Raw genomic sequence first — 12431 nt, 5'->3', positions numbered from 1 at the left:
CCAAAAGATATCAGTATGGCAAAATATCTTTGATGATACTGTCAACTCTAATTGACTAAAAACTCATTTAACCGCTCCTGATGAACTACTATCTAACCTGGTAGGGAAACGCGTTGAGCGTCAATTAATCCATCTGAGAGGACTACTCTCCTTCTCAAGTGGTTATGAGGCTAGAGCGTCAATTAATCCATCTGAGAGGACTACTCTCCTTCTCAAGTGGTTATGAGGCTATGATACCCCCAGAAAACTGAGGAGACACCATTACCTCCCCAGTTAGACGGGTCCTTGAGTTTCTAAAAAATACCTAAAATTTGAGATCTTCATCTACTTTTGGCGTTACTCTTATCATCTAGATATTGGTGTGGGTCGCTTCTTAAATATATGAGATCCTTGGATATTTCTTTTTACATCTTCAATACTGAAGTCCAGCGCTGCTGACTTTTGAATTTAGTCAGCCTCTGCTGTCATTCGAATTATTGTCAACACCACGCTCTTTGAGGGTAATTTTACCTATGTGGTGAGTGGCTTATGAATTGTTGCTTGGTATCGCACCTAGCCACATAAACCACATACCTCTAATTTTGGAGCTTGAGCTCTGTTGACTACTGAATGAATTTATCCTGTGATACTATCTTAAGTAATCTATACTCCACATGTATGTGTAGCTTACGTATCAATGATTGTTACTGTCACAATCTAAGATCATCTCGCATCATATTAGCGACCACCTAGTCTCAAGTATCTACAAGTTTAGTTTGGGTACTACTACCTTTTTATCTACCCACGCTGACCATCTCTGTTCTCTGTCTCTATGTATGTCTGGTTTGTCTTAGCCCTAATTATTTTATAAATATTCTTAAATAAAAGTTATATTTTAGTTGTCTTATACTGTGAAGGGTTTCGATTTGATTATTGAGACAAATTCTGCCCCTGCGATTCTTTAGACAGTCCATGATAGCATCGCTTAAAAATCCTTCAAACATTTTACCCACAATAGAAGTTAGACTTACTGGCCTGTAGTTTCCAGGTTCACTCCTTTTTAAATACTGGCACCACAATGCGCCAATCCAGTTGAACAGACCCTGTCACTATAGAGTCCTTAAACATAAGAAACAAGGGTGTCAATTACCTTAGCACCCGGGTGTGTATGCCATCAGGACACAATGATTTGTCTATTTTAATCTTTTTAAGGTAGGTCTGCACTTCTTTCTGGGTTAAACTGGTGCATCTCATCTGACTTTTCTTTTGCCTCGGTGTATACACAGGGAAAAAAAACTATTTAATAGATTTTTTTTCTCCTCATCACCTTGTACAATTTTCCTACACTATTTATTAAAGTGCTAACATTTTAGTATTAATCTTTTCATTATTTAAATAATTGAAGAACAGTTTAGGGTTAGTTATACTCTCTTTTGCAATGAGTCTCTCTGTCTCCACGTTTGCTGTTTTTATTTGATTTTTACATCATTTATTTCTTTTCCTATAGGTTTGTAGTACTTCTTCGCTGCCTTCTTCTTTTAGTAGTTTAAATGCTTTCTTTTTGCAGTTTATTGCCCCCTTTGCCTGTCGGACAACGGATGCCCGACAGGGCGTCCCAGCCATAATCATTCCTGTGCTTTTACAAAGGAACAAGCATCGCTGAGTGAATGGAGGCAGGCGGGGATCGTTCCTGCCTGCCTGCCTCCATTCTCGTTTGTCGTTCAGTAACTGCATGCATTTACACTGAACGATTATCATTCAGATTCTCCCTGGATCATGGGAATCCGAACGATAATCATTCCATGTAAAAGCACCTTAACTCTGCAAATTAACCGCCCGCTGTCTGTCCCCTTAATAATTGAGTGTCCCACTACCAGGACCTGTGTAGTTTGCCCTCCGCTCCTATTCCCCTTCTTACTGGAGAAGACACCCCCCTGGCGGTCAGACGGCATGTCTTGCTGCAGCAGTGTTAATCCTGTAATGGCCTCCCCCTCATCTGCCAACTTTGCAAACATGTTATGGTGTGCCAGTTCAAGACTAGCCTCCCTGGATCCCTTCCCTCTATCCCTCCTTCTGTCACCCAGCTAGCTGCCTGATCATCCTGCACTCGCATACTACCATCCACTCCCCCATCTACCCCAGCAAGTGCCTGCTCAAAAAGCAGCAAACTCCTCTCTATGTTGCCAATGGATCTTAGTATTGCAAGCTGTGCATTTAGATCCAGGATCTGGGCTTCTAAACGTGCACCACGCTCACATCTCGTACAGCAGTATGCATCCTCGGACAGCTGTTCAAAGATTGCATACATGGCACAAAATGTACACTGGACAGCATTGTCAATCATGGAGCGCATTCTAAATGGGGATAATATAGCTAGATTAGATAAATGAAATCTATGCAAAAATTCAAATATATAAGCAGTAACTAAATACATGTGACTCTTCCAAAGTCCCTGAATCCAAAGTCAATAATCCCAAGTCCCACACTTAAGAAACAGCACACTTAGAATTCCGCCATGCATGTTCACTTATGTTTGCCCTGTCTGTCCCCCTAATAATTGAGTCCCCCACTACCAGGACCTGTCTAGCCTGCCTTGTGCTCCTATTCTCATTGTTACTGGAGCAGACATCCCTCTGACAATCAGAGGACATGCCATGCTACAACAGTGCTAATTCTGTAATGGCATCCCCCTCATCTGCCAACTTTGCAAACTTGTTGGGGTGTGCCAGTTCAGGACTAGCCTCCCTGGATCTCTTCCCTCTACCCCTCCTTTTAACTGTCACCCAGCTAGCTGCCTGATCATCCGGCACTCCCATGCCTCCACCTATCCCCACATCTGCCCCAGCATGTATCTTTTCATTGAGCAGCAAACTCCTTTCTATGTTATTAATGGATCTCAGTGTTGCAAGCTGCTCATTTAGGATCGGGGCTTCCAAATGTGCAGTAGGCCACATCTCATACAGCGGTATGCACCCTCGAACAGCTGTTCAAGGACTGCATACATGGCGCAAGATGTACATGGCACTGCATTGTCAATCATGGAGCACATTCTAAATGGGGATGGTACAGATAAAAATCAATTAATGTATACAAGTGATATGTGACCACCTTCTAAAGTCCCCGAATCTTAAGTCACACATTTAAATAAACTACACATTGAATGAAACCACGCTCACACACTCACAGTTGTGTTTGCTTCTAATTGCTCTCAGCCTCAGTAGCTCCTCCAGTGAATGCTCTCTTTGGAAGATTAAATTTTATGCTGCATTCCAAGGCCACGTGTCTAATTTACACACAAGCTCAAAGGGCAGGAGTCTCTAATAAAGTGGCCATTCAATGTGTATGTATATATACAGAGTATATAATTTGTAGCTGTATACAGTGGTGCAGTTTGTAAAAATCTGCAGAATTTTGCATTGGATACTCCAGAACACCAATTATGGCAGTTTTCTTTTTTGCTGTCTTCAAGCAATAATCTAGTTCCATTGCCTTAGTTACACACGGCTGCTTGGCAGCAATAAAGTGTTCTCAATTATACTAGAATATTATATTTATCATATTGTTGCAGCGGGGACTTGTTAATTCTCCATCTATCCTCATGATTCCAGTAAGATAGTTTTACCCATGACAGAACACTAGCTAAATTATATTAGACATTGACCTATATATTTTATCATTTTTTGTTGTTTACATTAGGGATATGTATGTGTTATTTTATGTTCCCACATGCGATTTACTAGATCATGGGACTATACCCTAAAGCCTAAGGCCGCCTGCACACGGGCGGAAATCCAGTGGCGGGATTTCCCGCGGGATTTCCGCCGCTCAAAGCCTGCATAGGAGTGTATTACAATACGCACTCCTATGCAGACGGACGCGGTTTGGCCGCGCGAAATGTCGCGCGGCAAACAAACCGCGGCATGTCCTATTTTTGTGCGGGGCTCGCAGAGCCTCGCACAGACGCGTCACTCACCCGGCTGCCGGCTCCGGTCTGCGCATGCGCCGGCTGCCCGGCAGCCGGCACATGAAAGAGCCGGGGCCGCCGGGCGCGGGTGAGTACGCGCTCGTCTCTGCAGGCGCTCGGGTCGGGTCCCGCGGCGAGAATTCTCGCTGCTGGATCTGACCCGCTCGTCTGCAGGCGGCCTTAACCAATGTTTTTTAACCCCTGTTCTCAAGCACCCCCTGTAGATCATGATTTCAGGATTTCCTCAGCATTGCACAGGTAATGTAATTACTGTCAGTGCCTCAGACATTGCCAGAGGTGTTCTCTCTATAGGATATCCTCAAATCATGATCTATTGTGGGAAATTAAACTTCATTCATTACATAGCTATTCCCCTAGTATACACCCCAGTATGTATATGTGAGATAGTGTTTCCTTGGTTAATTATTTCTTTCTATCTAAAACTCTTGGCCTCCTTTTCCTCAGATGGTCATGTGATCTCAGTTCTGACCAGCTCAGATTTACTTGGGGTTATGTGTTCAGTTTCTAGTCAATTTCTCCATTTGTGTGATTCTATTACATAGACCCTACCACAGAAATTGCTTATAGAGGGACGCAGACACGCCTGTCACAGTTACTGTTGATGATCACACAGCTGTCATACAGTTATAATAGAAAAGATTACAGCTTGTCTTCTTGACTATATACTTATGTATAGCTTATTTACTGTAGCTTATTTAGGTGAATATTGAAGATAATGATTAAATTGCCACCCCCCCCCCTGCAGGTAGAAATGGTGTAGCCTCTAGCTAATGCTGTGCTGATGCATCATGGAATTAATGTGAAAATGAAGCCAAAAAAATATCACCATCAAGATGGTGGCTGATAAGCATCAGACGGGTGGAAGCACTGCATGGAAGTTGCTGCAATACACAGAGTAGACCTCTAAAGTATGACAGATAATCATATGAGGAGGGCAGGTATGGAAAAATGTGCTTTTTCCAGGGTGGCTCTTGAAGGACTGGAGTTGAGAAACATGGGTCGGAAGTAAAAATTTTATATGCTGAGGTCCTAATTAGAGATGAGCGAGCTTACTCGCAAAGGGCAAATACTCGAGCGAGTATTGCCTTTTGCGAGTACCTACCCGCTCGTTTCAAAAGATTCGGGTGCCAGTGGGGGGCGGGGAGCAGTGGGGGAGAGCCGGGCGGAACAGGTTGGGAGATCTCTCTCCCCCCCCCCCCCACTCCACCCTGCTAACTCCCGCAACTAACCGCTCTCCCCCCGCCGGCACCTAAATCTTTTGAGACGAACGGGCAGGTACTCACATAAGGCACTACTCGCTCAAGTAGTTTGCCTTAGCGAACTAGTCCTAATGCATGAAGTAAGTGTATATTATGTATGGCCTATATGTTCAGTACAATGAGCACATATCTTTTTCCAGGAGGTATATTGAGATACAGATCATTGATGATGAAGAATATGAAAAAAACAAGAACTTCTTCATTGAACTCGGAGAACCAGAAATGCACAGAGGAGGTAAAAGAAGGATGGAAATGAAGACAACTGGGAAGATACCTCTGATGTCATACAGAGGTTTCTTTTTAAGAATTTTGTATGAATTAAAATGGTTCCATTTTCCTTTACACACCATATTACAGAGCTATTCTCCTATAGAACCATTACTAGTAGGGAGTTGTAGGGACTCTGTGGACAATGTTCACCTACACACTTCATCGCTATGTTCATGAGCTCTAACAGAGTAAAAATATCAAAAATATTGGGTGCTATGGTATTATAAGCCATACAATGACCTGGGCAACAATGATTAGCACTGCTGTCATTGCCTTGCAGCACTGGAGTTCTGCTTCAGTCCGTCCAAATATCACATCTATGTTGAGGTTGTATGCTATATGTGGGTTTTCTCTGGGAATTTAGATAGCCTGTCCCAGTAGGAATAGGGAGTGATGACAGTCTCTGCCCCCTTTAAGTTTAACTTGTGATGCTTTCTATCTATATAGGTGAGACTGGTCAAAAATGGGTGGTGTGTACCAAAAGTGGTGAGGAAATTGCCGGAAGCCCCAGTCTGGGGGAGCATCGCAAGACGGAAATCATAATAGAAGAATCATATGAGTTCAAGGTGAGGTGGATGAGAACAGAAAAAAACATAAAAGATAAGATGAACTGTGACATTAGATATATGGTGTTAGATGCGGACAACAGCCGGCAACCTAATATCAACCAGGCCACACACGGCTCCATATTTGTACATGACAATGGAGTTTCCAATCACCTCTGAACATTTGCGCGTTCAAGTCTAATAAGTTATGAGTGAGTCTCCAAAGTCAAATGGGATTGTCTTCTGCTTGGGGGTTATTATAGACCAATTCAGAAAGAATGGTGCAAAAGTAAAGCTGATTTTTTGCTACATGAATTGACATTCTCAGCCAGAATGATATGAAAAGATAGAAGAACTCTTCAGTTTTTAATGCACCTTACAGATGCTTGATGTGGGGACACAGCAGATGTCAAGTCGGTAGTCCAGTCACGTCCCTGCATATTCTCTGTTAACAATTCCTCTGCAGTGGAGATGTGGTGTTTTAGGTCATCTAGTGTCCTCATCGGCGCTCACATAGAACATCTGTTCGGTGCATTAGAAAACCTGAAGAGTTCTTCTGTCTTTTCATGGCATTCTGACAGCTGTATGTCAATTCATGTAGGAATAAATCAGTTTTACTTGTATTGTGTCAGAACCGAGACCTGTCTGAGGGTCCTCTGATACTTTCTGCAACGTGTCGTGGCCTTTTAAACAATGTAACTGGTGGTTAGTAGTTTGACAAGTCATTTTTTGGAAATATTGTAGCAAAATCGTAGAAAAAGTCAGCGTTTAAGAAACAAATATTCTCGGGGAAAAAAACACATTTGTGCGTCTCGTTTTATTCATTATTCATAACTCTGTTTCATGAATACGCCTCTGTTCTGTGCCTTGTCTTAGGTTTTCCAATGCTGTCAACCAAATCTCATGTTTATCCTTTCTTCCCGTGTTTTACAAACTGACTCGATTTCCTCAGCCTACCCTTTTCTTTATGATTTGTTCTCCTATGGTGTTAACATCTTCGTACTACAACCTTTGCCTTATGAAGTCAACTTGTCCCGCTTTCATTTTTATATAGAACACGGTGGACAAGCTGATTAAAAAAGCAAACTTGGCATTAGTGGTTGGCAGCAGCAGTTGGAGGGAGCAGTTTGTGAGTGCTGTCACTGTCAGCGCAGGTGAGATTGGCACATTCTGCACATGATCACTCTCCTCACAGTCATTTTCAATGGCGTTGTCCACAGCTTCACCAGAACACAGTAAGGTTTTACATTTAGTCTCATGCTTATGCCAGCACATACGAAGGCTTTGCACTGTTGCACACTTAGTTATATATTACACACTAACCCTAATATGCTCAATAGTCTTTGCACACATAATTTACATGCACATATGCTTTTGCACATTTCTCCACACCACTAACACTGCTTCCCCCTCTTCCCACCTTGCAACGTACCCTTTCTGTTGGCATGCTACCCTATCCCATATTTTCTCTTCTATATCTAATCTTCTACCTGATATTCCTCCTATTATCATTCTATCACTACCCCTTTCTTTCTCCAATTTGTCCATGAATCTTTATTTTTGCTCATTTTGCCTCTGTTCCTTGCTTTGGCGCTGCCTTCTTCTTCCAAACCCCCCAATCCCTTTCTGCATGTCCCATCCTGGGCAGGAGATGATGATGATGAGGAGAGCAGTGAGGAAGGGCTACCCAGTTGCTGTGACTACATCATGCATTTCCTGACCGTCTTCTGGAAGGTGCTCTTTGCCTTTGTGCCCCCCACTGAATACTGGGGTGGTTGGGCCTGCTTTCTGGTCTCCATCTGCATCATTGGAATCCTCACTGCTGTCACTGGTGACCTGGCTGCACACTTTGGCTGCACAGTTGGCCTCAAAGACTCCGTCACTGCTGTGGTCTTTGTTGCCTTGGGTACATCTGTACCAGGTATGGACTGCTCTGTAAAGTAGGTTGTAATGTTTCTTTGTTTTGGGGAGGGAGGTGATCTCATTGGGTATAGGCAGACATGGTCATAATATGAATGTAGTAAGCTAGTATAAGGTAATTTTCAGAAGCCAGCATTATGGTCAGTATCTGTAAGCCAAAATAAGGAGTGTGTTTAAAAAACAGAGAAGGCACAAAATGTTTCCATTATGCTTTTTTGTGTGGGTTCAACTCCTGTTTTTGGCTTATAGATCATCATATTTTAGGCTGACAGTTTACAGGTGGCATTACTATAGCTGAGTACAGCCAATTTCCCATTCAGTTGTAGCTGGTTATAACTTTTACTGTTTCATTTGTAGACCTATTTCTGGTTCTGAATAGAACCATAACGGTTATTTTTTATTTGCAAACTTGAAGGCTTTGTAAAATATTCCTTGAAAGTATATAAGCCCCCCCAAAGGCCTTACAAGAAGCTCCTGGACCCCATTGCAAAATCTGTAACAAGCAACTTTGACCAATAGTCGGGCCTGACAGGGTATTGAGCAATAAATTGCTCATTAGTTGCTAGTTACTTCATTTCAGCACAATGAAACAAAGCGACTATTAGGTGTCTTCTTACTCAGTGTAAACAGGAAGTTGTTCATCATCGAATGACTGCCTGTTCATAAGGCTGATTTGTACGGGCTGATGATTGCTCAAATGACAGTTTGAGTGATCATTTTGCATAAACTATTAAGTAGCTACTCAGCTACTTAAATACCAATTAGGTATACAAATTAAGCCTTCACTGAAGGCAGCTAATAGCCCAAGGCTATTATCTGCACTCAGATCCTTTGTTCTCCAGGGGGAAACAATGCTATCAGCACTCCCCGTGGAGAACTACTGATAAAAGTGAGCAATGATTTTTATGTTGGACTAAATTTAACGATCAGCCGAAAAGCAGACGATGGGCGCACATTTACACACACTGATTATCGCTAAAACAATCGACGATTTTCTAGCGATAATCGTCCAGTGTAAATGGGCCTTTAGTGAATGGAGTTGGGTGGCTGGAAGAGATCTCCGACGCGCTGCCTCCATTCACTGAGTGACTATCACTGCTTTGTGAAAGCATAGAAGCAATAGTTGTTGGGATGGCTGTTGGGCACTTAAGTGCCTGACAGTCCTCCTGTGTACAAGCACCCTTATTGTATGTGACTGAGGGCTTGCCAGGCTATCTCAGGCACCATAGGCTGAGTATGACTGCTATCTGTACTCTCCCTATTGCAATTCCCTTGGCCTTAACATAGAATGGTCAATGATAGTAATTTTAAATATAGACCCATGTCGTTATTAATAGTTGTATTGCATTTATTACAACCCCAATTCCCAAAAAGTTGTGACACTGTGTAAAATGTAAATAACTGTTAAGAAAAAACTATGCAATGATGTGTAAATCTCACATAATCATATTTTATTCACAATAGGTCATTTCATTTTTAAAAATTAACTCATTTAGAAATTGGTAGCAGCAACGCATCTCAAAAACGTTGGGACACGACCATGTCTACCATTGTGTAGCATCCCCTCTTCTTTTTACAGCAGTCTGTAAACATCTGGGAAGTGAGCAATCCAATTGCTGGAGTTTTGGGAGAGGAATGTTGTCCTGTTCTGGTCTGATGTGGGATTCTAGCTGCTCAGCAGTCCTGGGTCTTCTCTGCCAAATTTTTCGTTTCACAATGTACCAAATGTTTTCTATTGGTGATGAATGTAGTATGTGGTTTAGCATTGTCTTGATACAAGGCCTTCCCTGAAGATGCATTGTCAGGATGGAAGCATATGTTGTTCTAACACCTCTACATACTGCTCAGCATTGATAGCACCTTTCAAGATGTGTAAGCTGCCCATGCCATAGCATTAATGCTACCCCATACCATCAGAGATGTGGGCTTTTGAACTGTGCACTGATAACAAGCCGGATGGTCCCTCTCCTCTTGAGTCCTCAGGACACGGTGTCCGTGGTTTCCAAAAAGAATTTCAAGTTTTGAGTCATCTGACCACAGAATAGTTTCCCATTTTGCCTCAGTCCATTTTAAATGAGCTGTCACATAGAGGACGCTGACGTTTCTGGATTGGGTTGATATATGGCTTCTTCTTTGGCTTCATGCTTGTTTTTAATGCAGTGCCACCTGAGGGCCAGTAGATCTTGAGCGTCCAGTATGGACTATTAGCATTGTCCCTTGTACACAGGAATTTCTACAGATACTTTGAATCTTTTGATGATATGTACTGTAGATTGTGTGACATTCAAAGTCTTTGCAATTTTATGTTGAGGAACATCTTCCTGCAATTGTTACACACTTTTTAGATGCAGTTTTTCACAGACTGGTGAACTTCTGGCCATCTTTGCTTTTGAGAGACTCTGCCTCTCTAACATGCTTTTTTTAGACATAGCCATGTGACTAGTAGAAAACTGACCCTCTAGTTATTTTTCAATAGTACCACTTATTTTTCCAGCCATTTGTTAACCATGTCCCAACTTTTGTGAGATGTGTTGCTGCCATCAATTTTTAAATGATTTGATTTCTTAAAATGAAATGGAACATGTCTCACTTTCAACTTCTGATATGTGTTCTATGTTGAAAAAATATGGTTGTATGAGATTTCCAAATCATATGAATTCTCTTTTTCTTAACATTTATTTAAATTTTACACAGTTTCCAAACTTTTGGGGAATTTTAGTTGTATATTACAATAAATATATTGATTAAAAATTCCCCAATAATATTTAATCTCATACTTCCTTATGTAGAGGTATCTAGTTTTAAATCCAAGGAATTCAAAAGACACTAGTCAAAATGTTTTGCATGTAAACTGTATACTAGAACTGGATTGTGTATTCACTTAAATCTATCTTTTATTGTTCCCTTTAGACACATTTGCAAGTAAAGTGGCAGCAGTCCAAGACCCTCATGCTGATGCTTCTATTGGTAATGTGACAGGTAGCAATGCAGTCAATGTATTCTTGGGCTTAGGTGTTGCATGGAGCATTGCTTCTATATTTTGGGCTGGAAAGGGAAAAACTTTCCATGTGGCCCCTGGTAGCCTGGCATTTTCTGTTACCCTATTCACCGGGCTGTCTATTGTCTGCCTTTGTGTTCTCCTTTACCGCAGACGGCCACCAGTAGGAGGTGAACTTGGGGGTCCACGATTTCCCAAAATCCTGACTTCCCTTTTTTTTGTTGGGTTGTGGTTGGTGTACATCTTACTTGCATCACTGGAAGCCTACTGCCACATACCTGGTTTTTAAAAACTGTTTACCCTTCTTTGAGTTTTGTCTTCCCAGGATCTTTTGGTCAATTTCTATACGGCTTTTTAACTCTTCACACATCTCAAAAATAAATTGCACAACCGAGATAACCAACCACAACTATATTAGCCTTTGGCAACATATCATTGCTCTTCACTATGTTGTCTTCCCAGGTGCCCATCTCACTCTAGGTCAATTATGTCAATTGAACCTCTAGGAGTAAAACAAAATGTAATTTGTTCTGCCTTTTTCACAACCACACAATTTCAGAGAGCACTGTTATTTTCTGGACAGTTTGGACAACTATTATTACTGTTCTGGATTGTTCTGACTGTGTGAAACAATAAATAAGAACTACATCATTGGAATACAACTGCCAGATCCAGAAATGTTATTCCACTGCCAGGAGCAGTTGGCGAAGAGATTACTCTCAAATACAGTGAAGCTTCCTTGTTTTCTGTTTCTTGGGCTATTGACGTGACACAAAATGAACAAAAAAAAAAAAAAGACCATATCCAGGGCTTCCAAAATGGGGTCTTCCTTTGTAAGGAACTGCCAGGGAATCAGGGTAATGTTGGACTAAACAACAAGGCAATTATAATTTCGAGTTCTGGTCTCAATCTCCTGCAGAGTCAATGAGTTTGATAAATAGACAACTCAACTGGAAATAAAAGTGTTGCGAATGAAAGTTGATTTAGGAATATCCACACAATCTCAGGCTAAAGTACTAGTAATAAAACAGGATTGATTTTCTGTGGAAGAATTTTCATATGTGCAGTAGGCATTCGGAAGAGAAATTAAAACTTTGACCTAAATAAAATTCCAATTTCTATCGCGATATGGGAACATCTATATTTGCACATTATACTGTATCTAGGTGGACTGAGGGGTTATAATATATGAAGGGGCACTAGAATTGATGATTGAAGGGAGAATTAGGAGGCTGAAGAATGATGGCTATGAAAACATTGCAGGATTATTTGGCGCCGTGTCAATATGATTGTTTTCTGTGAGTTCTTTGCACGTAAACTCACTGTATAACCTTTATAAACAATGTGTGTGTTTGGTACGTTATAATGTACATACAACACGTATGTAACATGTTTAATGGTGCTGTGTAGGGTGTGCCATTACTCAAGGGTATTGTGTTTGATTTCTAAGATGTGAGTGTAGAATAAAAATACGC

The 12431-nt window shown here is 41.4% G+C and overlaps 1 protein-coding gene across 1 annotated transcript in view; it reads left to right on the top strand.

Moving 5' to 3' along the window:
• Positions 1 to 11867, top strand: part of LOC136582057 (sodium/calcium exchanger 1-like) — a 58047-nt gene extending 46180 nt beyond the window's left edge. The window contains exons 2-6 of the mRNA XM_066582826.1: positions 5364 to 5458; positions 5941 to 6059; positions 7093 to 7192; positions 7687 to 7959; positions 10869 to 11867. Coding sequence (XP_066438923.1) covers positions 5364 to 5458; positions 5941 to 6059; positions 7093 to 7192; positions 7687 to 7959; positions 10869 to 11245 — 964 coding nt within the window. The 3' untranslated portion in view covers positions 11246 to 11867. The remainder of the gene's footprint in view (positions 1 to 5363; positions 5459 to 5940; positions 6060 to 7092; positions 7193 to 7686; positions 7960 to 10868) is intronic.
• Positions 11868 to 12431: the final 564 nt, after the last annotated feature.

This window comes from Eleutherodactylus coqui, chromosome 11, assembly GCF_035609145.1.
Source record: "Eleutherodactylus coqui strain aEleCoq1 chromosome 11, aEleCoq1.hap1, whole genome shotgun sequence".
Lineage (NCBI taxonomy): Eukaryota > Metazoa > Chordata > Amphibia > Anura > Eleutherodactylidae > Eleutherodactylus > Eleutherodactylus coqui.
This window is presented reverse-complemented; position numbering and strand designations above follow the sequence as displayed.